The sequence below is a fragment of the Phacochoerus africanus genome, chromosome 16 (genome assembly GCF_016906955.1).
Source record: "Phacochoerus africanus isolate WHEZ1 chromosome 16, ROS_Pafr_v1, whole genome shotgun sequence".
Taxonomy (NCBI): Eukaryota; Metazoa; Chordata; class Mammalia; order Artiodactyla; family Suidae; genus Phacochoerus; species Phacochoerus africanus.
The window spans coordinates 55,256,453-55,283,397 of NC_062559.1; the positions used below are offsets into that span (position 1 = coordinate 55,256,453).

Sequence of the window (26,945 nt, forward strand, 5' to 3'; positions counted from 1 at the left end):
GGAAAAGTGCCCCTGTAATTAGGTCTCAGGCTTTGAGGGAGCCTGTGCCTCTGGACTCTAAACTTCACAAGTGTTTCTCTGTTTTTTTCCTTCCTCCTTAGGTGGGACAGGATGGCTAGAGTGGGGCTGAAATTAGGTATTTCCCTTCTCCCAGGGGAGTGAGGCTCTGGTTAACTACCTTACCTGAGAGCTGGCCTTGTTAAGAACAAAGCTGACTTCACAATGGTTTCTTTTTGCCCCCTCCCCCTGGGAACATGTCGGGATTTTTTTCCCCAGTATCTACCCTGGGAAGCTGATTGAGCTCCTGGTGGTGAATCTCACAGTATTGCTGGGGGGACACACTCTGGGGGCCCCTAGAGTTTCTAACCGTCAGGCTTGACAACGGTGAGCCTCCCGCACTGTGTCACATTCAGTTCAGATGTTCCTACCCTGGTACTCGTTTCCACTGTGGCTTCTCCGTGTGAGTCCCTGCTCTGGGATGCCCTGACTCCCTCTGTCGCCCTGTGGGTCTCTCTGATCTAGAGGACGGGGCTTTGCCCTGTGCCCTCCGCTCGCACAGATCCTAGAAGTATTCATCTTTTCCCTCGTGTTCCGCGTTTGACTTGTTGTTAGGGTGGAGTGGGGACCTCCACGTTCCTTATTTGAAGAAATGGAAGTCGGAAGTCCCCAGAAAATAACATTTTTTAAGGCTACTTCCCTTTTATCTGTACAAGCCCTCTGATGATCCCTGCATAAAGTTTCCTTTAAGGGGCACGAATCCCCAGTTCTTTGTTTTCTTTTTATGTAAACAAATAAGGCTAAAGAATGGTCGCCAGGAACTAACACAACATTGTAAGTCAACTATACTTCAATTAAAAAAATAAAATTAAAAATAGATACATTTTCTGCACCACCTGAAGCAGGACTTCCTCCGTGAAGTCTTCCGAACCTTCCAACCAACGCCCATCACGCCCATCTGGAGGCCTCCCGTGGCCTCTGACTTGACCAAACACCACCCTCGTCATGTCATTCCACTGCTCTGCTTAAATCTTCAGTGTCTCCTCGCTTTCTCATAGATCGGATGGTGGCAGGACACCAAGAAAGTCTATTTCTTGGGAAAACATAATGAAATGGAGATGCATTCAATGAATTCATTCCCTAATTAATTGATTTAGTCGTCAAATAATTATAAAGGTCCAATTATATGCCAGCACTGCTATAGGTGCTGGGCACATGTTTATTTAAAAATAAGTGGCTATCATACTATTTTAAATATATTTTTTGGTTTTAGTGCTTGTTTGTAGCTAAGCAATAGCAAAGTCAAAGATTCCAAGAAGACATGTAAGAGAAAAATTTTAAATGTTATATGTTCGCGATTAATTAATTTTCCCGTCTGAATTGGGAAAATGCTGTGAATATTTCATTTTAGCGATAAAATCCTTTTATCCAAATTAAGGCACACTTGTTTCACAGGAGCCTAGCTGAGAACCACCACACTGAGTCTAAATTACATCCTCTTTGGTGTTCCTTCAAATTTGCATATTTGCAAAGATTATATTTTAATTTGCATTTTGCCTTTATTGCGTAGTCCCCCTGTACTTCAAAGACCATTCACCTCTAGCACCAGACTTCTCTTAGCTTCAAAACCAAATAACCAACTGTCTTTTGGACATTAGTTTTCAAGTCAATAAAAAAAAAAGATCAATTTCCCAGCAGAAAGAAGAGCAAGGTAGAAAAATGCAGAAAACTTCTGAAAATCACGAGCAAATATATGAAAAACATCGACTGTTCAGAAATCAAACAAACACAAGTTAAAACAACCAGTAAAGGACTACGTCTTGGATGGCAGAAAAGGAACCAGTGTTTTGGCCTCCCGGCAAACATGCATTCTGTATCAAGTCCAGAGGAGGCAGATGGAAGATATACTCCTTTTTTGATGAGGGATTTTAACACAGTGTTCGCTTACCCTGCACAGAAACCGAATACTGAAATGCACCAAAATGGCATGCTTTGTCATGGTCGCTAAGGGTTTCCTGCTTTTTGATCTACAAGGAGATTATTTTGTGCATAAATTCAACTACAACTCTTCTTAGGAACAATGACAAAAATCACAGGAACGGGGCAGGATGAAGGCATATGAAATCAGTTGGGCTTAATTTGGAATTTTTTAGCAATTTCATCCCAATATCAGAAAGTAGGTTATGGTCGCAGGTATCACACTTCTTTTGCATCCTTGTTTATATACTGCAGTCAAATTGGAACTTGTTGAAAATAATTTCGTAAGAATGTAAACAAACAAAATGATGGGACCTACCATCCCACCTACAGAAGCAATCACTTCACCCTGTTATATTTTCCTCCGGTTTAATTTCTACGCATTTTATGTTGTTGACATCACATTGTATGAATAAAACCATCCTATACGTATTTGAACAACAAACAAACAAAAGGTAAAATATTATTTCTCCCCAACGAAATTGATGACATTTTTAAGAAAATGAAAACACTAATGTTTGATGGTAGGAAGGTCAAGAGATCTCCTACGCAACTCTTAGCAATATAAACTGTGGGAAATGGAACATTCAGACAGACAATGGCAGGACCGTATATGAAAACAGAACACTGACCCACACCTGCAGCAACCTGCCCAGGAAATCAACCCCTTACCAACAGCCCAGGAAACCTGGCTGCTATTAAATCAGACTTATAGGCAGTCAGACTGCTGTCTAGCAACAGCCAGGAAGCCAAACAGTAATTTCTGTAACAACTGACTGAAAGTGGCCAAGACTTGATTAATAACTGACAGCTTCCCTAATTTTCGCCCCTGCTTCCAACTTAGAACCTGAAAAAGCTAAATATGCACTCTTAGCCAATTTCATAGCATTTCTGGCTTCCGGTGGTTCACTTATGGCTTCCCCATGCCAACAGCCTCTAACCTGTGTGTTCCCAGAAGCCTTCCCTTTTTCCCACCGTGAAGTTTACCACTCCTCTGCTTGTACCTGTGTCTCTGCCAGTGACGGTGGCTGATTTCCATGCTGGAGCAGGCTCTGAATGAATAGCCATGGCTTTTCTCATCTGGTTATTGCTGTATTTGTTTCTATAATGGATACCACCTTTCATTAGCACACCTACCAAAATGATGTACAATGACGTTAATTAAATGTACTCAAAGTATGCAACCGAAAAAGAGTTGATTATATAAACTACGGTATTTTCACAGAGTGCAATTTGATTGTGCACCATTAAATTATATATTAGAACAACATTTTATGAGCTTATTGGAAATTGATCTTGAAATATGATTAAGTGAAGAAAACAGATGATAAAATGATATGATTTTTGCTAGAATTTTTTTTTTAAATGAACACAGAGAAAGAGAAAAGGAAGAGAAGGAAAGAGAGAGAGAATAAATTTATCCATAAATGATGATCTCATAGTTCCCTGGTGGTTTAGTTGGTTAAGGACTTGGTGTTGTCACTGCTGTGGCTCTGGTTAAATCTCTGGCCTACACGCTGTGGGTGCAGAAAAAAAAAAATCATCTAGAAGGAGAAATTATGAATGACTTTTGAATTTAGTTAATAATTTTGGGGGGAGTTCCCACCATGGCTCGGCATGTTAAGGACCCAACTAGTCTCCGTGAGGATGCAGGTTTGATCCCTGGCCTTGCTCACTGGGCTAAGGATCCAACATTGCCTCAAGATACCACATAGGTTGCAGATGTGGCTCAGATCCAGTGTGGCTGTGGCGTAGCCCAGCAGCTATATCTCCGATTTGACCCCTAGCCTGGGAATTTCTGTATACCATGAGTGAGGCCCTAAAAAAAAGAAAAGAAAAAATATAAATAAATAAATAAATAAAACTAGGCAGCTCCAGCCTCCAAGGAAAGAAAAGAGAGCATAGTTAACAGTGAAATCAGGGAGAAGCACAGGCCTGGCCAAGGAGCAGACTGTGGCTCTCAGAAGACTCTGGCGATAAAGGCTTTCTACTGACCCTCACCCTAATTCTACCATCAGCACAGGCCCAGGCCGCAGTGGTCTGGGGCAAGACCCGGGATAGCTGGCCTGGCCTCTGAAGGACCCCTCTGAAGGCCAGGAGGTGTTCAAAGTAAGACCGACCGCCAGCCGAGAGGGAGAGGGAGAAGCTAGCCCCTCCTCCGGGTGTGAAGTCCTCTGAGTTCTGGTGGTGCACATACCGTTCTTGGGGGAAGAAAAGCAGAATTTATTTTTTTTAGCTTTTTCCTTTTCTTTTTTATTGAAGTATAGTTGATTTGCAATATGCTGCGTTAGTTTCAAACATACAACAAAGTGATTCGGCTATATACACTTTTTCTTTTTCAGATTCTTTTCCGTTATAGGTTATTGTAAGATATTGAGTATAGGAGTTCCTGTTGTGGCTCAGGGGAAGCAAATCTGACTAGTATCCATGAGATGCAGGTTCAATCCCTGGCCTTGCTCAGTGGGTTAAGGATCCAGTGTTGCTGTGAGCTGTGGTGTAGGTCACAGATGTGGCTCAGATCTGGGGTTGCTGTCTGTGGTGCAGGCCAGCGGCTACAGCTCTGATTCAACCTCTAGCCTGGGAAGCTTCATATGTTTAGGGTGCGGTCCTAAAAATACCAAAAAAAAAAAAAATACTGAGTGTAGCTGCCCGTGTAATGCAGTAGGTCATGTTGTGTATCTATTTTATATATCTATGTATATATTAACCCCAAACTCCTCATTTAAAGAAAACCAGAATTGGAGGAGCACAGGATTTTGTTCTGAATTTCAGGGGTGAATTTCCCACGTATTTCTCAGTATTTAGTCCCTCTTTTTCCGGAGGCATGATCTGAACTCCCACGACAGTAAAACTGAACAATAAAACAAAAACGCCTTAGGGGCAAAGACAGCGCTTATCATCCTCTCTTTTGCTTCCTCATTCTGAGCCTGCGTTCCGTCGAGGCAGAGGAGATCGCCGACCTGGAGGGGGGACGTCGTCCTAGAAACCTATGTGGGGGTCCAGCTCCTCATGGAAAAGGGGAACTTACAGTGTGAGCGGAAAGTCAGAGAAGTAGACGGCTCGGCTCATTTCTCTTTTTCTGCGGAGAATGGCCGGGGGCTTCCGCAGCCTCTCTGGTTGGCATAAGGACCCTTGCGGGGCTTGGAGTCCCTCCGGAGAGCGTTTGGCCCCAGGCGGTTTTGTAGGAGAAGAGCTTAGAAAGTCACACCAGCAAGGTTGCCCCTTGGGGCCCTGGGCGCTTGGCTGTATGTGGGTGCAGACCCCTCGGGGTCGACCTCTCTTTACCGCCTGGGACTGAGTGATTCGCAGACGGACAGAGGGACCCCTGCACCCAAGACTCGGACGAAGGGGGTGGAGCGAAGGGTCTTTGGGCTGTGGGGGGTGGGGCGGGGGAGAAGACCAGCCTCCCAGATGACGTCACCCTGACCGGATGGGGAACCTTGCGCTGAGCAGGTTACCGCCAGAGACCTGGGAGGCCCAGAGCCCTGAGCCCCCACTTCCTAAGTCGGAGGCCAGCAGCACAGCGGTCAGGAAGGCACCGCGCTGCTCGTTAGGATACCCTCTGCTAGTTCCTACCTACTGGAGATGGATGGAAAGAAGGAAATGTCTGGCTTTGGGCAGGACACTACGGATTCCCAAGGGCCAGGAAGGGGAGTGTATGCTGCCCAGGAACGTGGAGAGGAGGTCATTCGTTCTAAAGAATGGAAGTAATACAGCAGTTTCAGAGATTTTACCAAAGACATTTATATTCTATCTTGAATATTTACCTACAGAATATACTCCACAAAAATTTAGACAGATATTTTAATTAAACAGTAGAGATTTTTCCCGATTCATAAGCACTTAATTTTTAATGATTTTTACTTTTTCCATTAAAGTTGGTTTACAGTGTTCTGTCAATTTCTACGGTAGAGCAAAGCGGCCCAGTCACATGTATATACACACATGCATTCTTTTTCTCACACTGTCCTCCATCACGTTCCATGGTAAGTGAGTAGATATAGTTCCCTATGCTATACAGCAGGATCTCATTGCTTATCCCCTGCAAATGCAATAGTTTGCATCTATTAACCCCAGACTCCCAGCCCATCCCACTCCCCCGCACCCTGGCAACCACAAGTCTTAAACAATAGAGACTTAAAAACATTTCAACGTCCAGATGCCAGAAAAAGAAGCCAAATTATTGTAGCAGCAACAGTAGGGTCTAAAGAGTTTGGGACTGTAAATCGCCTCTGATTCCCTTTTTTTAAAGACTGCTTTAGGAGTTCCCGCTGGGGTGCAACCAGATTGGCCGGGTTTGGGGAGCACTGCATCGCAGGTTGGATCCCTGGCCTGGCACAATGGTTTAAGGATCGGGCTGCAGCTTAGCTCATGACTATGGCTGGAATCGGATCCCTGGCTCTGGAACTCCATATGCTGCAGTGTGGCCAAAAACGGGGGCGAGGGGAGGGGGGAAAGGCAAGAACACTTTTAGACTAAGCAGGATCTGGTCATCACAGAGTCTTTGGCATCAGAAAAAACAAAATCGAAACCCTAGTTCTACCCTTTATTAGCTGTGTTACATCTGGGCCAAGGTGGTCTCTTCTATAATTGGGAATAATAGGGATCTCTACTGCTACGGAGGACTAAATAAAATACTTCATATAAAACTATAAATCCAGGGCCTGATACACAGTAAATATAATAAAAACGCTAGTCCATGTAACAATATGACCCACCAAAAAATAAATCGTAGCACTAACAGTGGTTATGTCTGTATTCTCCATAGCACAACTGCGCCGAGCTTGGAGAATTGGCAGCCAAAATGAGGCACAATAGATTCATCAGCGAAACACCTCCCGGCTCAGATGCCGCTAAAACTACATTTCCCAGCAGGCGTCGGACCCCGGGCCCTGTTACTCACTTCCGGGTGTGTCACGTGACTCCCTGGCTGCGCCATGGCGGAAGCAGAGGAGCGGGTAAGGGCTACAACTGTTAGGCAGGGGAAGGAGGGAAGAGGGTGAGCGGTCGGGGGCTCGGAGTGGAGCGTGCGAAGGCGCGGGGCTGTGGCGGGGCTGTGGCGGGGCTGTGGCGGGGCTGTGGCGGGGCGGGGCAGGCCCTCGCCGGGCTGGGCGGCGGCAGAGTCCGTTTGGGGGGAGCCTAGAGGCGGGCGGGATGCCGGCTCTTGGAGGGCTTGCGGGGACACCGCCCGGACACACCCCCGGCTTTCTCAGGGCGGCCTTTCCTTTGGTGCCACCCTCGTGGCCTCAGCCTAGTGAAATTTTGGCTCGAGGGCAGCCGGGGATCTCCTAGGGGCTGACTGCCCTTGGGAGGCGTCACACATGATTTGAGTTTTGAGGTCAGGTGATTGCAATTTAAGTTCCTTTCCACTGGAAGTAGGACAGGGCTGATTTGCAGAAGGGCCGGGAGAGAGTAGACGCAATGAGCTTTGTTTCGAATCTATTTCATTTAGTTACAATCGAAGTGAGTGTTAAGTGCGTCAGTCACCTCGGGAGCAAAAATGTCTTAGGCTCCAGTGCTTGTTATTTTTTTTAACATGCGACTTTGGGCTAGTTATTTGATGTATATATGAGATGGAGATAATAATATCACTGTCCTCGAAGGGTGGTTTAAGATGGAATGAGTAACACAAAGCTAAAGTGCTTAGGGAAAGTTGGACTCAGTAAAAGTTATTTGGGATTATTTGTTGCTGGCAGGACATCAGATGGCAGCGTTTAGTGGACACTTGGCAATTGTGGAACTGGAGTTTAGGGGAAAGTCAGCGATGGCCATAGAGTTATTTTCATATGGGATGTAGTGGTAGCCAGACCAGATGGAATGAGAAAATAACATCAAGAAGCCAAAAAAAAAAAAAAAGGGCAGACAAAGGCCCGAATTTGGAGAAATGCATTAAATTTCTATTTCCAGTGTTACTTTAGCTTGGCACTGTTTTTCTTGCAAATTAGCAGAGCTGTCCGTTTCCATAATTGCTTCTAAAAAGTGACTTGGGCTGTGTAGTATCACAGTAAGAGAAGTTAATTCAGTTTAATAAAGTAGTTTGCACCATTTGCAGCATATACTTCACTTCATGATGAAGATCGGCCCGGTGTGCATTTCGTATATGCCAATAAAGAAGAAAACTGCCTAGGTAGAAATTAGGTTTGGGCAGTCATTATGGTAACAAGAGAGTCTATTTCAGGTGGTTCAAAGGGACATGCTCATTAAGCATGTGCAGTTTCATGACTCACAGGGGTTGGATGATAGTGCTGATACTGGTTTTCACACTGTTCAGCTTCCCTGTTGAAATTATAAGTTTTTGGTGGTTTGATTTACAAGCAAAAACAGAACCTACGTTCTTAGCTATAGCATAGAATGGAGAGAATTGTTCTAAGTGTTTATTACTGTTTTGTGCAGAAGAAGAGTCCAGCAAAGCTGTCCAATGTAAAAGACAGTGATAGGAGTTTCTGTCATGGCTCAGCAGGTCGCAAACTTGACTGGTATCCACGAAGATGCAGGTTCAGTCTCTGGCTTCGATCAGTGGGTTAAGGATCCTGCGTTGCCATGAGCTGTGGCCTGAGTCAAAGGTGGGGCTTGGATCTGCCGTGGCTGTGGCTGTGGCATAGGCTGGCAGCTGCAGCTCCAGTTGGACCCCTATCCTGGGAACTTCCATATGCTGCAGGCGAGGCCCTAAAAAGCCAAAAAAAAAAAAAAAGTGATATAATGAGCATGCTTTGCATTTTTTTCAGCACATTCCAATTTATTTATTTATTTTTTATAATTATTTTTTATTTTTCTGTTTTTGCTTTTTAGGGCCTTACCCTCGGCATATGGAGATTCCCTGGCCAGGGGTCAAATCAGAGCTACAGCTGCCGGCCTATACCACAGCCACAGCAACATCAGGTCCAACCCATTCTGCAACGTATATACCACAGCTCTTGGCAACGCCAGATCCTTAACCCACTGAGCAGGCCAGGGATTGAACCGCAACCTCATGGTTCCTATTCGGATTCATTTCCACTGAGCCACAACGGGAACTCCACATTCCAGTTGAAAGAACCCTTTCAAATTGCATTTGGTTCTCACAAAAGAATTCTATTGGCAGATTTTATTCTGATACATTAATCAGATCAAGTACCTCCTATGTGCCAAACCTTCCAGTGGCTTCTTGTTTCACTCTGCAAAAAGCCAGAGTCCTTGGAATAAATAGTCTAGCTGCCCTACAGCATCTTGTCACGGTTGCTCCGTGGATCTGGTCTCAGACCTCATTTTCCACTGTTCTTTCCCCCTTAATCACTCTGCATCAGCTGTCTTGGCTTTCTTGTCTCCAACAAGCTAGGTGTGTCCCTACCTCAGGACCTTTGCTCATGCTGCTCCCTTTTTTGAACCCCAGTTATGAACAGGGCTTTCCCCTTCCCTTCGTTCAAGTATTATCTTTTTTTTTTTCTTTTCATTTTTGGCTGCTCAGAGGCATGTGGAGCTCCCCCAGGCCAGGGATCAGATCTGAGCCACAGCTTTGGCAGCACAGATCCTTCACCCACTGTGCCGGCCTGGGATCAAACCCTAGTCCCAGCGCTCCCAAGGGGCCACCCGTCCTGTTCCACCACAGCGGGTGCTCCCAAGTGTTATCTTTTTGATTGAGACCTTCCCTGCCCATATTCTTTGAAACTTCTTCTCTGCATTATTTTCTCCTTAGCATTCATCACCATCTGACATATTGTGTTCTTACATTTCTTTTTTTCCCGTCTATATTCTGTATATTCTCTCTGAAAGAAAATAAACTCCACGATGGAAAGCATTTGCTCGCTGCTGTATGCCTGACACCTAGAATAGTGCTGGGCTTTCAATATGTGTTAAATAATTAAATTTTACAGATAAGTAAATTGAAATTCAGACAACTTAAGCAACTTACCCAGGCTTATGTCTGTAATAAATCTCCAGTCTTCTGTCTCCAAAGCTTACAGTTTTTCATTGGACCACCCTGGCTTTTAAAAAATACATAAGAACTGGAGCTCCCACTGTGGCACATTGGGATCGGCAGCATTTTGGGATTGCTGAGACATGGGTTCGATCCCAGGCCCAGCACAGTGGATCAGGATCCGGCATTGCCTCAGATGTGGCTTAGTTTGAGGCTGTGGTTTTGATCTGATCCCTGGCCTGGGAGCTCCATATGCTCTGGGGTGGCCAAAAAAAAAACAACCTTAAGAACCTAATTTTTTCCGCTTTGGCTGAACCCAGGGCGTGTGGAAGTTCCTGGGCCAGGGATCAAATATGAGCCACAACGGTGACCTACTCCACAGCCGTGACAGACGGTGGGTGCTCTGAGAGGCATTTGTCCCCACTGGTGTCAGTGTCATTCTCAAAAAGACCAGTAGTCTTTTTTCAACAGCAGAAAGAAGCTAACATTCACAAATTGTTGTTCTGTTTAATTTTTTCTAAGAAAGCTGCTAAATAATTGTGCCTGTATTATCAGGCCTTGATAGATTAAAAATGGTTGGACTTGGAGTTCCTGTCATGGCGCAGTGGTTAACGGATCCGACTAGGAACCATGCATGAGGTTGCGGGTTCGGTCCCTGGCCTTGCTCAGTGGGTTGAGAATCCGGTGTTGCCGTGAGCTGTGGTGTAGGTCACAGATGTAGCTCAGATCCCACGTTGGTGTGTCTCTGGCTTAGGCCGGTGGCTACAGCTCCGATTGGACCCCTAGCCTGGGAACCTCCATATGCTGTGGGAAGCATCCATAGAAAAGACAAAAAAAAAGGCTGGACTTTTCCCACTCTGCTTGACGTTATTTTGCGTTTCACATAGGAAGCCACTAAAATCTGACCAAGATAATAGGCCTTCATTATATACTTTTTTGAAGGCACAAAAGTGATGTCAAATAAATTTGTGACTTGTTCTATCCTACTGCTTTGAACCTTTTAGACAGTTTTGACATAAACCAACCCCACCCCCACCCCTGGTGCTTTAAGAACCAAGATGTTTATTAAAATTAAACAGGGTGAGCAAGTTAGAGCAAAGGAAGCTTTTTCCCTTAGCACCGTTACTGACCAGGGTTCTTGGACGCCTTAGTCAATAGCAATTGGCAAGAGGCCGGGTGAGAAATTTGGGCGAGTCTTACTGGGATTTACTGTGGTCAAGAGGGAGGGAAAACAAGCAGTCAGTTCCCTTGCCCGCTCCCTAAGTAGGGGGTGAGCGGTCTCTTAAGTGGGGGGAGGGTAAGGCTGGGCCTAGGGTTGGGTGGGAGCGGTGGCTTGGGTGGTCTCTCCCCCCCCCCGGCCCCCGCCCGCGTGGTGCTGTGTGCAGGGATCATGCCGCCCACCCTGTTTGCTCCTGACACTGCGGAAGTAGCATGGGGGTTTTTGGTCTTTCTGTATCTTGTTCATCATTTCCCCCATCGGTGCCGAAATGGAGTGAATTTTAGTCCCTTACAGTGTCTTTGAATTCTGTTGCTGGAGACTCTTGTGCAGGTATCGGCACTGCGGCAGAAGCTCCAGGTCGCAGCCTGCTCACCTGTACTGAGGCTGTAGCGCCCAGCCCTCCACGGTGAGCAGGACGGAAAGCAAGCTCCTCGCTTTGCTGAGCGCTGCGCTTTGGGCAGCTGCTCTTTTCTTCCCCTTCAGTGTGGGAAGACCCAGGTGGTGAGAGCTGTACGGAGTTAACATGGCACAGGTCACAGACTCAGACTCACAGTCACTTTCTGGAGTTCCCACTGTAGCACAGCTAGAGCAGCGGTGTCTCTGCAGAGCCAGGACACAGACAGCTTCCATCCCTGGCCTGGGAACTGCATGTGCCGCATGCCAGCTAGAAAAACAACAACACAGAACAACACAAAAACGTCACTCTTTGGGTATGAATGCACATTTTTTAAAAAGGCATTGGGAAATCCGTGTTTGTGCTGAGTGTGGTTAAGGTATTGAGTAAAAATCAGTACATGCATATTGGAGTTCACAGAAAGAACTAGGACCCTGCATTGTGCCTGGAGATCATCTAGCCAGCTGTTTTACCCAGTTCCAAAAAGACTTATTGTTGCGTTTCACAATCACAGATGCCCAGCACTATCTGTCCATGCCTCGCTCATGAGCAACACAAGGCCTGAAGTCTGGTTCCTGTATTTGACTTATCCCACCTGCAGATTGCTGAGGCCTCCAGTTTACTCATGTCTGTTTTTCTCACACGGCCAGTGCTTTGTGGGTACTAGGTGCTTAATAATATGTTTCAGTGGATTTTTTAGGGGGAGAATAGCCTTCTGGATTGAAAATGTCAAATTGTCAAGATTCGGTAGAATTTGTGTCATTATTTTAACTTGAAACGTTTGAATATTATTAAGTCTGGTGAATGGTAGGTTACATTTCCTACGTTCCTTACTCTGCCAGCTCCCTGGGTACCCTTTCATCTTTCCTGCCAACCAGCAGGGGACCTGGTCCCTGGAACGGTTTGGTCACTCAGGCCGTCTATTCCTTGACCAGAGAGGAGAATTTCTATTTGGAATTTCCCTCCACGTTTTTGAAATTAGGAACATTCTCTCTGGATTGTAGAGCACGGAAGGATTAGCCAGTGGGACGTTCATAAGCATGTATATACCCCACTGCGATTGTGCCCCGGGTATAAAATAAAAATCGACACATCCTTAAGTGCTGCAGTTTTCTTGCCTGTAGATTGGGGGTTTTACCCACCAGGACTCTTGTGAGTGTGAAATGAGCGTGTTAAGTGCTAGGTTGCAGTGGTCGCTTGTAAATAGAACTGTGATTTATCATCCAAACTTGGGCATGGCTTGGGGTGCACAGTTCTCTTTTCATGTAGCTTGGCCTAGACAGAGCTTCTGAAAGCAACTTTACTAATAAACGCAAGGGAGAACAAACTCCAGAGGAGAAGTTGCAAAAGCAGAGGATCAGAGAAATTTTTAGAGGGCCCACTGTTTACAGTCGTGTAACGAAAATGGCACAAGTTAGCTCAAGGGATGTGCTTATGACCTTGTGAGTTTCTCCCCTCCTCCTGCTCTTTGGGTGGCTGGAGGCCAGTGGCACTAGCTGATGAGAGTTCGCCTCTCCGGGGCCCCCAGTCACCACCTTGGAGCGGGCGCGCCCGTCACATCAGGGCTTCTGTGTTTTATGAGGTTCTCCGCTCGTGGTGGCTCAGTCACAGTCACCTTTGTTCTTTCAGAAGCTTGGTCCTTCGTGGGGTTTCTCTTCTTTCCATTTTCTTTTCTTTCTCCTTACTTTTTTTTTAGAATTCTTGTGATTCTGGTCTCTTATTTGTGCCCACTGAATTAGAATCTGAGATGGAATGGCTACTCAGTGAAGTAAGTCAGAGTGAGAAAGACATTGTAGGCTGTCACTCATCGTGGGATCTAAAAGTACGACACAGATAAACACACCCACGAAACAGAAACAGGCTCCCAGACAGAATAGACTGGCGGTTGCCGGGGGGGAGGGGGGGTTGGGGGGGGCGTCTGGGATTAGCAGGTATAAACAGGCATATGTAGACTGGATAAACAACAGAGTCCCCTGTACAGCACAGGGGACTGTATTCAGTATCCTGCGATAAACCGTAATGGAAAGAAAAAAAAAGCTGGCGATGGAGTGGTTTAGCAAAATATCAGCCAGCTCCCCAAACCCAGTTTAGATGACTCTGCGGCACAGTCGCATTGGGCCCTGGGGCACTAGGGCAGCAAGCTGGGGCTGACCTCGTGGCTGGTCATCATTTGCAGATCAAAGCCAGTGCTGTGGTTGAGCCTGGTGGGTGGACCAGGGCTGAGAACCTGAGTCTCGGGCTCCTGCCAGCTCCTCGGGTACCTGCCATCTTTCCTCCTCAGCCAGCCCAGTCTTCGGGGACCCAGAAGCGTTTTGAAATGGAGGATCTGTGCCCAGGACGTCAGCTCCATCTCACACAAAACACTTCCTCTTTCCCCAGCCTTTGCCTGGCCTTGGGAGCTGGCACGCGCCCCCCTTGGGCTCAGCAGGGCCACAGTTTGTCGGGAAGGGGGGAGGCGGCCGCAGCGTGCTCTGTTTCCCCTCTGTCCCCAGCCCGGTCTGGGTCCAGGGGGCCTGGTCTCTGCCCTGTTTCCTGCAGCGCTGGGAGCCAGCCTCCCTCAGGCTCCAGCTCCCCCGCCCCGATCTGTTAGTTTCCCTTGACCAGCGGTGTGTCTTCCCTGCAAGGACTTCACCGCCTGGGAGGTCGCGGCTTCTCTTTCTCCTCCTGGGCCCACTGCCCCCTAACCCCTCCTGGCCTCTGAGGCTGGCGGTGCGGGGCCTTCTCCCAGGCCACTGTCGCGGGGCCCTAATGGTGGGACTGGGGCTTGCTGGGGGTTTGTGCAGAGAGTGGGGAGTGGGGGCTAAAATTGCACCGGGGACCAGCTTGGGGTGGGCTTGGATGAACTTCCTGAGGAATCGGCCATCTCCTGACTCCCGAGGGTTCTTTAAGGGGCGTGGTGACCAGTCAGAGGTGTGTTTTAGGAAGATGATCCTGCTGCTTCAGGAGGTCACATGTCAGGGCACTGAGAGCCTTAGTTAGAGCTGTTTGGAGAGAAGATCAGGTTAAAAGGGACCAGTTTGCAAAAGAAAGATAAAGTCAAACAATTGCTGAGTTTAGCTTTCAGGCTGTTGCCCAGAATTTGCCCAGCTAGCATACATTCGTGTCACTGGGTGCTTTCTAGCCCTTCATTTTTGCTTCAAGCAGAACAGCAGATTTTTTTTTTTTTTTTGTGGTAAAATATCATGGTATTTACCATTTTAACCCTTTTTCGGTGTAACGATTCATTGGCATTAAGTACATTCTCGTTGTCACGCAGCCATCACCACCCCCCATCTGCAGCACTTCTCATCATCACAAAGTGGACCTGAAGCCGTGAAACAGTAACTCGCATCTCGCCCTGCCCCCAGCACCTGCTAACCTTTCTCATCAGCGGAATCCTGTAATATTTGTCTTTTTGTGTCTGCTTCTTTATCTTAGGAGCGAGCACCATTTTTATAGCTTAGACTTCAGGGCTTGAGGTTAGATTCTTGGAAAGAGAGTGTGAAGTTAAAGAATGTTTGAAGATCCTTGACTATTTCTGAATCATAACCTTTCTTGAGGTTCAGCCTTGCTTCTGGGACCCCTCCCTGGGGACATGGCTTCTGTTTTCCTGTTGCCTCTGTCTCCGGAGTGCTAAGCAGGGGACTCGATGAATGAAGGGTGCTGAGAAGCAACAGACCAGCCAGTTCCCGGAGGCACTCAGGCATTGCTGTGGCGGCGCTGTGCCCAGAAGTATATACATTCTCTGAGGCCCTGGCTGGATTTGGGGGTTCATCCTGATGCTGAGACGAAGTTTGAGAGGGCCCTGCAATAAATGCTCTCCACCGATACCAGCAGCCGCAGGAGGCTAATCTGAGAGCCTGATTTTCCTGGAAGACTCAGGTTTCTGAGCTTTGTGTGCCTTGGGGTGTCAGATTCTGCCAGTGTGTGCTTTCTGGTGGGAACCAAAGCGTAATTTGATGTTGAGTTTTTCAGATTAAAATCGCTAGCTGGGGACTTAGGTTATTGTTTTAACAAAGCATGTAAGTGGGATGTTTGCCCTTCTGTGCCATGTGCATATTTGAATGGATTCTAAACTAGGAAAAAAATTTTCCTTCGGTTTAATGTAATTTTTGGAAAACTGCCCATTTAGAGTTCTAGAGGTGGGAAATAGGAGTCTGGCTGTGACTTTGGGGGCACATTTGTCAAAGCCTAGATTTGCTAATGCTAATACCTTAACATGTAGGAACTGTCAGGGATGTTACAAGTCGTTTAGGTTCAACCTCTAAGCCCCAGAGGTTGTTAGGAAATCTCAAAATGCTACGTGTGAAAACATTTAGCATCGTGACCCGTGTATTATAGCTGTTCAGTGAAGATGTCAGAATCGTGACTGTTAATAGTAAGTGGACCATATCCGTGTCCAAACAGAATGATCACGAGGGTAAGTGGACTAAACCAGGGACGGGGATGGTTGGCACCGGGGAGAAACCACGTAGGAGGCTCGGCAGCGTAACTGCCTGGAGACCTGGCAGGCAGTAGACGCATTGGGTTTTTTATGTGTCCTATTAGGACTAAGAACTAAAAGTTACTGCAGAGAGATAGTGGCTCCAGATTAGTAAGGGCTTTCTGATGCTTCGATTACAGTGACATTAAACAGCCTACATTGGAATGTGGAGGGGCTTCCCATGTTCACGATGGCTAATGATATGACTACAGTCTGATTTTTTTTCTTTTTTACGGCCACCTCTTTGGCATATGGAAGTTTCCCAGACTAGGGGTTGTATTGGATCTACAGCTTCAGGCCTACACCACAGCAACATTGGATCCAAGCCACATCTGCAACCTCTCCTTCAGCTTATGGAAATACTGTATCCGTAACCCACTGAGCAAGGCCAGGAGTCAAACCCGCATCCTCACGGACACTGTGTAGGGTTCTTAACCCGCTGAGCCACAACAGGAACTCCTAGCATCCAATTCTTAATTACAAGTAACATTCATTCCCATTTTACGGGTGAACTTTGAGAGCAGGGACCTGACAGCCTCTTCCTGATTTTCGATGAAGGGAATTCAGGTATTTTCAAACACTCATTTGTGTTTCTCCCGCAGTCCTGTTTGCATTGAGTAATACATGCATCCAACTTTCTTTAAAATGTTCTTTTTTTTTTTTTTCTCTTGAAAAAGTACTAGTTGTATCCAAAATGTCCTTGACCAATCTTTTTGATCTTTTTCTTTATCTCACGGATTGTTGTGAAGTGGTTACATTCGGTGTCAGCATAGTAGTTGTAACCTTTTATTGCTGTTGATATCTATAAGCACGTTAAGTAAATCTTCATTTTGCTGACTTCTTTGAGGATACGTGGCATCAGCAGATTCTCTCTTTCTCTGAGCAGGTGAGGGATTAGCAGGATCAAGTTGGTGTTTTTTTCCCCCTTTTTGCTTTGTTTTCTCCAGGGCAGTAAGATTCATTGCCTAGCAGGAGGGAAACTGTGTTAAATGGCAGAATTTGTCTTCTGGCTAATGGTTTAAAGAGTGGATGTAAATTATACCGCTTGTTTGCGCCGTGCCGGAGAGGTACCACTCTGGGGGGATGCTTTGGTAAAGGCTGTTTAAGCAAGACAGTCGTTTTGACTCAGCCAGATTAATAGCATAATAATTACTAGCACAGGAGATTTGCGGCATAAAAATGGGCTTATAGATAACCTGAGACGGCCGTTCCCTCTTCCCTTCTGAGATCACGGAAGCGGCTCTGCCAGACCCACTTCCGTCTTTAGGAATAGCCTCCTGTGCACTCCCAGGGTGAGTTCCTGGGGTCATTTGTTAGCCTGCTGACTAATCGAGGCGAGTCAGCAGGAGCCGTGGATCCAGGTGGCCCAGAGCTTTGTAGGGTGTGGAGCAGTGGTAGGAGGCCTAGGAAGAGTCGGACTGTGTGGCGTTCTTTAAACTAGAGTTGCAGTTACTTTTAGGATGGATAAGCAGTGAGGTCTTGCTGTACAGCCCAGGGAATTATATGTGGTCTCTTGGGATAGACCACGATGGAAGATAATAGAAGAAAGGGTGTGTGTGTGTGTGTCCATACACGCACACACATATATGTATGACTGGGTCACTGCTGTATGGCAGAAATTGGCACAAGATTGTAAATCCACTATGCATTAATTAAATATATGTACGTTTATGTAGAAAACTAGAGTTGCAGACTTGCATCCCGAAGAGGGCCAGTGGGTGCTGCTGGTGGGGACATGAGGACTCTTTTTCTCTTTGAAAATGTTTTTCTTCTTTTGTCATGTGTTCTGACCATGTCCCCCTCTGTGCTTTGTAGGAAACCGGGTCTCTTGAAGAATCTACAGATGAGTCTGAGGTAAGGTGACGATTCAGAAGTCTGGGGATTTCTAGCTCAGCCGTTAGCTTGAGCTGGCCGTGCCTCGGCGAATGCAGTGTGCCCAGGGTGGTGAAGTCAGGGCCATGGGTTTCGAGACTTGGGGAAGAACCTGCTGGTCATCTTTAAAGACATTAAATGAATTAGCTTGAAAAATAAATGAGAAGGAATGAAGGTTTGTCCTCATTTTGAGCAATGTTTTCACCTGAAGCGTGTAGGCGGGGGGAGGGTGGTGGGGGCGGGGGGGGGGCAGAGTGTCCAAACCAATCTTGACACTTGAAAAACCTGCTTTTCCAAGTAACCACAGTAGGGTCTGCAATGTTTAATCTTTCTTCTTTTAATGAACATGGGGTGCTCATCGGTATAATTTCTGAATCTTTGAAATTATAGTTAGAAAAGGAAGTAGCTTAAAAATTATTGGGGAGCCAAGTGTATTAAAGATGGTATTTTATGGAGAAAAAAAGTAATACATAAAGGAAGACTCTTTTTCTAGGGCCGCTCCCGCGACATATGGAAATTCCCAGGCTAGGGGTCTAATCGGAGCTGTAGCCACCAGCCTACACCACAGCCACAGCAACGCGGGATCCGAGCCGCGTCTGCGACCTACACCACAGCTCATGGCAACGCGGGATCCTTAACCCACTGAGCAAGGCCAGGGATCGAACCCGCAACCTCAGGGTTCCTAGTCGGATTTGTTAACCATAGTACCACGACAGGAACTCCTAAAGGAAGACTCTTTAAAAAGTTTCTTCTCAAGGCTGTGCGTAAAAAATAAGTTTAGGAGCTCCTGTGTGGCTCAGCGAGTTAGGTAGGCAGTATTGTCGGCTCTGTGGTGCAGGTTTGATCCTTGGCCTGGGAACGTCCACAAGCTGAGTGCTGTCCCCCCCCCAAAAAAAGGTTTAAGCATAACACCAATTAATTAGCTTATTAATTTTAGAGCTGGACTAACAATAATAATTGTATATTTTTTCATTTATTTCCTTTGGCTCAAAGGACTACATAAAGATCAGGTTATGATAACCTACCAGAAGTCTATACCCATGTTACTGTAGCCATCGTGAGCTATTAAATTTGGGTTGATATTGCAGATTGTTATCATATGGATTTTCTTTGCCTTTTGGGGGAAAAGTTGGGCTTATACACATGCCTCTAGGAAACATCTTACATGTTATGCCAGCATGCATGTGTTGTTTGGCTGTAGAGCTGTGGTTCCCAACATGTTCGCACTCCAGTACTGTCTTTGGAGCCCCTGGGAAGGCATTACGGAGTTTGCTTATAGCCAGGATGTAATAGCTGTTCATCTTTGATAACGTGTTGAGAGCATTTCAGATCGCCGTTCTTAGTTTTGGAAAGCTTTTCTTCACTGAGAAGCCCGTGTTAGCCGAATCACTGGTGCAGAGCCCTGCGGTGCTGGAGCCTCGTCCAGGTGTTTCATTTCAGAAGTGAGCGCGATGTTGGAAGCCACCTACATCTACCTGTCTTCACCCATCCTTCAGACCCTGAGTAGATCTGGAGGGACGGCAGACAAAAGCCTGCGTAACTCACGCCCCAGCAGTAATTAGTCGCAGGGAGTATTATAAAACTAAGACCTCAGTAGACATTTCTCCCAAGAAGACATGGCTGATAGGCACATGAAAAAATGGTCGGCAGCACTAATTACTAGAGAAATGCAAGCAAAACTGCAGTGAGGTACCACCTCACACCAGTCAGAATGGCTGTCATTAATAAGTCTACAAATAACAAATGCCAGAGAGGGTGTGGAGGAAAGGGAACCCTCCGATACTGCTGGTGGGAGTGTAAATTGGTACAACCGTTATGGAAAACAGTATGGCATTTCCTCAGAAAACTAAATAGAGAACTACCATATGATCAAGTAATCCCACTCCTGGGCATCTATTCAGACAAAACTTTCATTCAAAAAGATACATGCACCCCTGTGTTCATTGCAGCACTATTCGTAATAGCCAAGACATGGAAACACCCTAAACATCCATTGACAGATGGGTTAAAAAGATGTGGTACATATATACAATGGAATACCACTCAGCCATCAAAAAGGACAAAATAATGCCATTTGCAACAACATAGGTGCAACTGGAGATTCTCATACTGAGTGAAGTAAGTCAGAAAGAGGGGGAAGAATACCATATGATATCACTTATATGTGGAATCTAAAATATGGGACAGATGATCCTATCTGCAAAACAGAAACGAACTCTTGGACATAGAGAACAGACTTGTAGTGCCAAGAGGGGAGGGGGAAGGAGTGGGACGGACTGGGAGTTTGGGATTAGTCGATGCAGACTATTACATTTAGAATGGATAAGCAGTGAAGTCTTGCTGTATGGCATAGGGCGCAAGATCCAGTCACTTGTGATAGAAAGTGATAGAGGATAAAATGAGAAAAAAATGTGTGTGTATACACACACACACACATACACGCACAAATGACTGGATCATACTGTACAACAGAAATTGACAGAACATTGTAAATCAAGTATAATTTAAAAATTTTTTAAATAAACTTCAGTAGAAGTGGGGAAATAACTATCCAAAACCAGCAGAGCCAGCTCTGGATTAACTTCGGAACTGAGGGTCAGATGGGGGAAGTGAGGAGACTGCCTCCGGGCCCCAGCTCTGGCAGAATATACAGAGGGAGGTCACTCCCAGGAGAGGGAGGGCCCCACCCTGAGTGGGGAAGAGTGGAGAAGCCTGAGACTGGTGGAAAAACAAAAAATAGAAGTACCACATGAACCAGCAGTCCTACTCCTGGGCACATATCTGAAGAAAACCATAATTCGAAAAGATGCATGCACTCCAGCGTTGATTGCATCACTGTTTACAATCGCCGAGATACGGAGGCAACCTAAAGTTCCGTCCACAGGAGAATGGATAAAGATGTGGTACATATATACACAACGGAATATTAGTCAGCCGTAAAAGTGAACTGTTGCAGCAGCATGGATGGACCTAGAGATTATCATACTAAGTGAAGAAAGTCAAAGACAAACATCATATGATATCACTTATATGTGGACTCTAAAAAAAGGATGCAAATGACCTATTTCCAGAGCAGACACAGAGTCAAGTTTATAGTTATGAAAGGGGGCAGGTCGGGGGAGGGATGGACTTGGAGTTTGGGATTCGCATGTGCACACTGTGGTCTGTGGAATGCGTGTTCAACGGGGACCTGCTGTACAGCACAGAGAACCCCACCTGGTGGGCTGTAATAACCTAGTAGGGGAATAATCTGAAAAAAATGGATGTGTGTCTCTGTAGAACTGAATTGCTTTGTTGTACAGCAGAGATTATCAGTAACTGTAAATCAACTGTACTTCATTAAAACTTAAAAAAAAGATTAAGGGGTTTGACATTGCATGAAACAGGAGGGATGACAGTGTGGGGTGGAGCTGCTTTGGGGCGGGGCGCATTCCCTGGCAGCATGGGTGGTGAGGGGAAAAGGAAAAAGCAGAGAAATCAGGGCGCCCAGAAACAAAACCATCTCATAGAATCAGGAGATTTGCTTCTTTTTCTCGCCTCCAAAAAAGGATGCCATTTCATTACTAATGAAAATGCCCTTCATTTACCAGTCTAATGAAGAACCCTAGTAAACCACCCAAGTACCCACCCTTCCACGGGAGCACCTGATGATGCCATCTGGGAAAATCTAAGACGCATAAAGATGGTCTGAACCAGCAGGTAGTATCCGTACAAATCTATTATAAGAAAGAAAAACCCCGAGCTCCTGTTGTGGCTCAGCGGAAATGAACCCAACTAGTATCCAGGAGGCTGCAGGTTCCATCCCTGGCCTTGCTCAGTGGGTTAATTACGGCTTGGGCACGCCGAGAGCTGTGGTAATAGTTTGCAGACTCGGCTCTGATCTGGCATTGCTGTGGCTGTGGGGTAGGCCAGCAGCTGTAGCTCTCATTCGACCCCTGGCCTGGGAACGTACATATGCTGCACCTGCAGCCCTGACCCCCCCCCCCCCCAAAAAAAAAAAAGAATCAGCAATTTTCAAAGAAAACACCAAGATCGTGGTCCATCCTGTGCTGAGTATCTTTAAACAAGTACTTGCGCATTTGAAAGACTATCTTAAACCAGAAATATAAAATCCCAGAAGTGAACCAAAAGCTAGGAAGTTAGGGACTAAGAGTTGACCACACTCAAGAAAGAAATGGCAGGAAAAAATACTTCTTACATTGAAGAAACTGAGACCCAGAAAGTAACCTCACCATCTGATGTCGTGGCCGTTTCGTGGGAGAAATGGGTTCAGACTGGAGTCCCCAGACCCTGGGCTCTTTTGGTCACTTTGCCTTCCAGCTCCAGTGCCTCCTGCTGAGGATGGTACCTCAAGTGCATTGTCTGAGCTGTGCTTCATACTTGCAGTACGACCTTGGCATAGCATTTAACCCTTCCATTCTTCAGTCTCCTGCTGTGAAAAACGGGAGTTACTGCTAACCTTGTATGCTCGTCATGAGGATTGGAGAAATTGGTGTTGGCAGAGCATCTTGTTTAGCATCTAAACAAGATGGGAAGCACTCGTGAATATTAGTGATCTTACGCTTATATTTTGGATATGGTGCTGGTGGCTGATTTTACAGCCTGATGCTTCAACCTGCCGGCTAGAGAGACTTCCCACCGGCTCGAGGAAAGTGGTTACCCTCCCGGATAGTGCTGGTTCTGGTGAGTTTATGGGCCAGCAGAGTAGTCAGGCTGATGGTCATGCCAATTGTAGGCTTGGAGGTAGCGTGGGTTGGCCTGCAGTCCAGTCTTTGGAGAAGATTTCCTTGGTTTCTCACTCAGGGTGGACCACTGTCTGGTTCCAGGATTGATGCTGTGAGACCCTGTTTGGTTTCCAAAGAATCTTTGTTCTTTTCTTTCTTCCTCTGTCTCTTCTTCCCATTGGTTTTGTAGTTAAGTAAGCTTTCCCGGGGCAGCTGTTTCCTTTTTGTACACGTACCTCGTCTTTGTTCAAGTGCTCAGATGCTTCCGTTTTCTGTGAACAGCAGTGCTTAGTGTCTTCAGCCATGTCGTGTAACGGTTTTTCTATCGCTTCACAGAGTGCTGCGGTTCCTCTCACCTGAGCTTCTGTATTTTATCAGGAAGCCCATAGTGTTAGGTTATTCTAAAGCTCTTTTAAAGTTTTTAATTAATTTTAAATTAAAAAATCTGTAATTGTGATGAAATACACGTACCTCAGAATGTGGCATCCTCACCTCTTGGACGTGTGCGGCTCAGTCGTGTGAAGGACACTCGCGTGGTTGGGCAGCCTGTCTCTGGCACTTGTCCCCACGGCCCCACCCACACTTCGGTTTCCTTCTCGTTGTTTTTGATAGCAGCTGTGCTGCTAGGGGTGAGGTGGTCCCCCAGGAGGGTTCGGTTTGCATTTCCCTAATAATGAGCGGTGTCAAGCATCTTCTCGGAGGCTCCTTGGCCATCTGTTTGTCTGTGAAGGTGTAGATGGACCTATATCTGCTCAAGTCCTTTGCCCCTTATCCGGTTCTGTGGGGTTTTTTGGGGTTGTTGTTGAGTTAAGGACTTCTTCCTGTATTCTGGGTGTAGATATGGATATAGTCTATATTCTACTTCCTATGTATCAGGTGTAGATATGGATATCAGGTAGATACCTGGATATTTACCCCTTATTAGAGAGCGATACGTCTCAACAACCTGTGGATAGGGTGGATGGCTGAATAGATAGCTAGCTAGATAGGATAGAGCGGTAGAGTTATAAGACTTACCCGTATCTATATGTATCTAAATGATATGTATAAAGAATGTTTATTAATATATCTGTGTGTCCCTTTTTAGGTATATGACTTGCAAGTATTTAAATATTTTCTCCCATTCCGTAGGTTGCTTTTTCACTGAGTGTACCCTTTGACATATAGAAAATTTTAATTTCAATGTAGTCCGTTTTATCCATGTTTACTTTTGTTTCCTGTGCTCTTGGTGTCATATTCAAGGAGTCATTGCCAAAGCCAATGTCAGGAAGCTTCCTCCTGTGGTTTCTTCAAAGTTCTTATTTTAATGTATGTTTGAGAAAAGAATATGGACTGCTTAAAACTGCCCTTATATTTTTCATTAATCTTGAAAACTGCAGCCAAAGGAAATGAATTTGCTGTGTGTCATATAGTTAAAATAATTGGAAGTGGTGTATATGTCAGGATGTTGAACTTTAGGAATTTTACCTTGTTCTTTGCACTTAAACCAGGTCACAACCAAGATAGTCATGTTCGTTGGTAAGCTGTGTAGTTAGGGGTCTTGTATTCATGTAATAATTAATTACGGCAAATTTGGAAGATAACTACGCTGGTCCTCAGGTCTAAGATTTTTTGTTATTAATGTGCAATCTTTTACACTGTCTTTTACACTTTGATACGAGCAGCCAGATTCTTTCTTTCTTCCTTTTTTTTCTCTTTTGGCCGCCCCACGGCATATGGGGTTCCTGGGCCGGGGATCAGATCCGGAGCCACAGTCGTGACCCAGGCTGCAGCTGCAGCAACACCAGATCCTTAACCCACTGTGCTGGGCCAGGGATCCAGCCTGTGTCCCAGAGCTGCCAAGACACCGCTGAACCCGTTGTGCCACAGGGGGAACTCCCAGACGATTTCTTTGATGGCGTTTCTCTTGTAAAGCCTAACAAGGATGTGTGTTATCTTCAAAAGGATTTCCTTCCCGCTTTAAAGCTCTAGGATCTTTGCGGTCCTCGGGGGGCGGATGGCTGCCGTGTGTGGGTGGTGGAGTGCTGTGGGAACAGGGGAGTGGGTGGGTAGTTGGGCTTGACCTCATTGGGAGCCTTCAGGAGTTCCGGAGGGTGAGTCTGGGCAAAGAGGCCGGGCATGTCTCTGGGAGGGAGGGCGCGTGTGTGCAGAGGCCTAGCCGTGAAAGTGGGTGCGGGTTCAGCCGCCTGGGATGTGCTCTGTGTGGTTGCAAAATGCGGGAGGAAGTTGGGAAAATAAGGCTGGACGGGGAAGCTCGGGTGAGGGCATGAAGCTCCCTCTGTGTCAAACGCGGCAGTTTGGACTTGACCCTGAGGGGCGCGGCCAAAGCCTAGATTGTTAGGAGAGGGGAGAGGGGCTGGTGACTGATGAACTGGCGGGAGCGACCCACGGCAGGAAGTTCCAGTGGGGGCCCCCATTAGAGATGCGGGGTCCCGGGCAGAAGACAAAGAGGAAGTGTTTCCCAGGTTCAGTGAGCAGGCAGTGCAGGACGGAATGTGAGAGATGAGCTCGAAGCGGGCGTCAAGAGGATTCCCGGAGTATCTAGCTCAGCTGTGTTGGAGGAAACAGAGTTGACTCCATGGTGAGGCAGTTCAAGGAAAAAGACTTTCTAAGCCTAAAATTGAAACCTCTCTATTTAGATGATTTTTTTTCCTTGAAGGTAGTTCTTTTAATCCATTGGTGTTTCCTTTTATAATGGCTTTGTTCTGACAGAACCAAATAAGAAGCTTTCCTATATATACATATATATCTTTAAACAGAAACAAGTGAGCCAGCTAATATCTGGGATTTTATTTTATTTTTATTTTGAGAGTTTGAATGATTTTTATTTTTTCCATTATAGCTGGTTTACGGTGTTCTGCCGACTTTCTACTGTCCGGCAAGGGGACCCAGTCACGCACACATGTGTACATTCTTTTCCTCACGTGATCCCCCATCACGAGTGACTTGATAGCGCTCCCAGGCCTGTACAGCAGGATCTCATTGCTTATCCCTTCAAAGGCAATAGTTTGCATCTATTAACCCCAGATTCCCAGTCCACCCCCTCCCTCCCCCTTGTTATTTTATCTTAAAAATCCGACACGTTATAGGAAGTTTCTGAGCTGTCTTTGGAGCAAAGATGGTGTAGTGGGCTGAGCCCAGTGTTGGGATCTGTTTTGATGAGATCACTGCAAAACCAAACACATTCAGTGGAGCAAACAGTGCTTAGGTCCTCTAATCAGCCCTGTGACTTGGCCGTGATAATTGCTTCTGTTTTATGCATAAAGAAGCAGACTTAGCGTGTTGAGTCAGCTTGCGCTGGGGCACCTGGCTCATAGATCAGTTTGAGTCCAGCAGTCTGAATTCAAAGCCTGGTCTTCTAACCTCAGTTTTACCACCTCTGTTTCACTGTGATCTGACTTTATGCCAGGCTCTTCCTCTACGTACCTCTATGGGGTTGGACAGAGGATTTAAAGACCAAAGTCTCCCTTGGAACTCTTACCTGTGTATAAAGTGGTGTTTTGGGTGATGTTACAGATTTTGGCTTATTCAGTTAGTAGGATAAGATTTCAATTACAGAATCTGTGAACTTGCTTTCTAGTCTGGAGAAGAGAGGATTGTCTAGCTAATTTATATATGAATTAATAATTCCAGTAAAATTCCTGTTTGTCATAAAATAAATGATGTTATTTATTTACACAATAATAATTATAAACATTTATAAAAACTTAGCTATAAAATAGTGGTAGTTATAAGTTATATCCCCTTTGAAAAGTACATCCATCTCTGTGCAGAAATTCAGCTGCAAGAATGTTCCCTGTAACTTTGTATAATATAAACATTTGGAAACAGGCTAACTATCTAGAAAATAAAGAGTTGTATTTTCTTTTTAATTGAAAAAAATTTGTACAAAAATGCCATTTAGAGCAAGGGTTGGCAGCTCTCTTTGTAAATGTTTTCGATACTAAGTACTTAAAGCTTTGCAATCAAAGAGGCAGTATTGAGGGTATCATGTAGTTATGTAACCAGGTAAAAATGTAAAAACCCTTCTTTGCGGGGTGTACAAAACCAGGCATCAGGCTGGGTTTGGCCATCGGCTGCAGCTTGCTGATGATTGATTTAGAGTGTGCGATCCAGTCTCTCTTCGCCCTCCGAAGTCCGCATGTGACTATGGAAAGAAAGACTACAAGGCCAGACAAGAATCACGTTGGGTCACGTGATTCTTACTTTGCTTACTATCATTAGCCGCCTTCATTTTTCCAAATCTGTTCTAACGAATGTGTGTTACTTATATACTTAGCAAAACAACACAGTTATTCCGTTTTTAACAAACCCCTATCACAGCTGTCCGTCTGTGGCAGTGGATGTGACAGAACTTCAGGGCTGCAGAGCCGTGGAACCGGAAGTGAAGCTGTGTGTCCTCTCCT

General features: G+C 45.9%; 1 protein-coding gene across 3 annotated transcripts in view; it reads left to right on the top strand.

The window, feature by feature from the left end:
- The first annotated feature begins 6,791 nt into the window (after nt 1–6,791).
- VPS41 (VPS41 subunit of HOPS complex) overlaps nt 6,792–26,945 on the top strand; it is a 165,496-nt gene continuing 145,342 nt past the window's right edge. For 2 of the 3 annotated variants that reach the window (XM_047763542.1, XM_047763541.1), the window contains exons 1-2: nt 6,792–6,932; nt 17,759–17,797. In XM_047763542.1, the coding sequence (XP_047619498.1) occupies nt 6,912–6,932; nt 17,759–17,797 (60 nt within the window). In that variant the 5' untranslated portion in view covers nt 6,792–6,911. The remainder of the gene's footprint in view (nt 6,933–17,758; nt 17,798–26,945) is intronic. The other variant, XM_047763540.1, reaches the window with a different exon arrangement.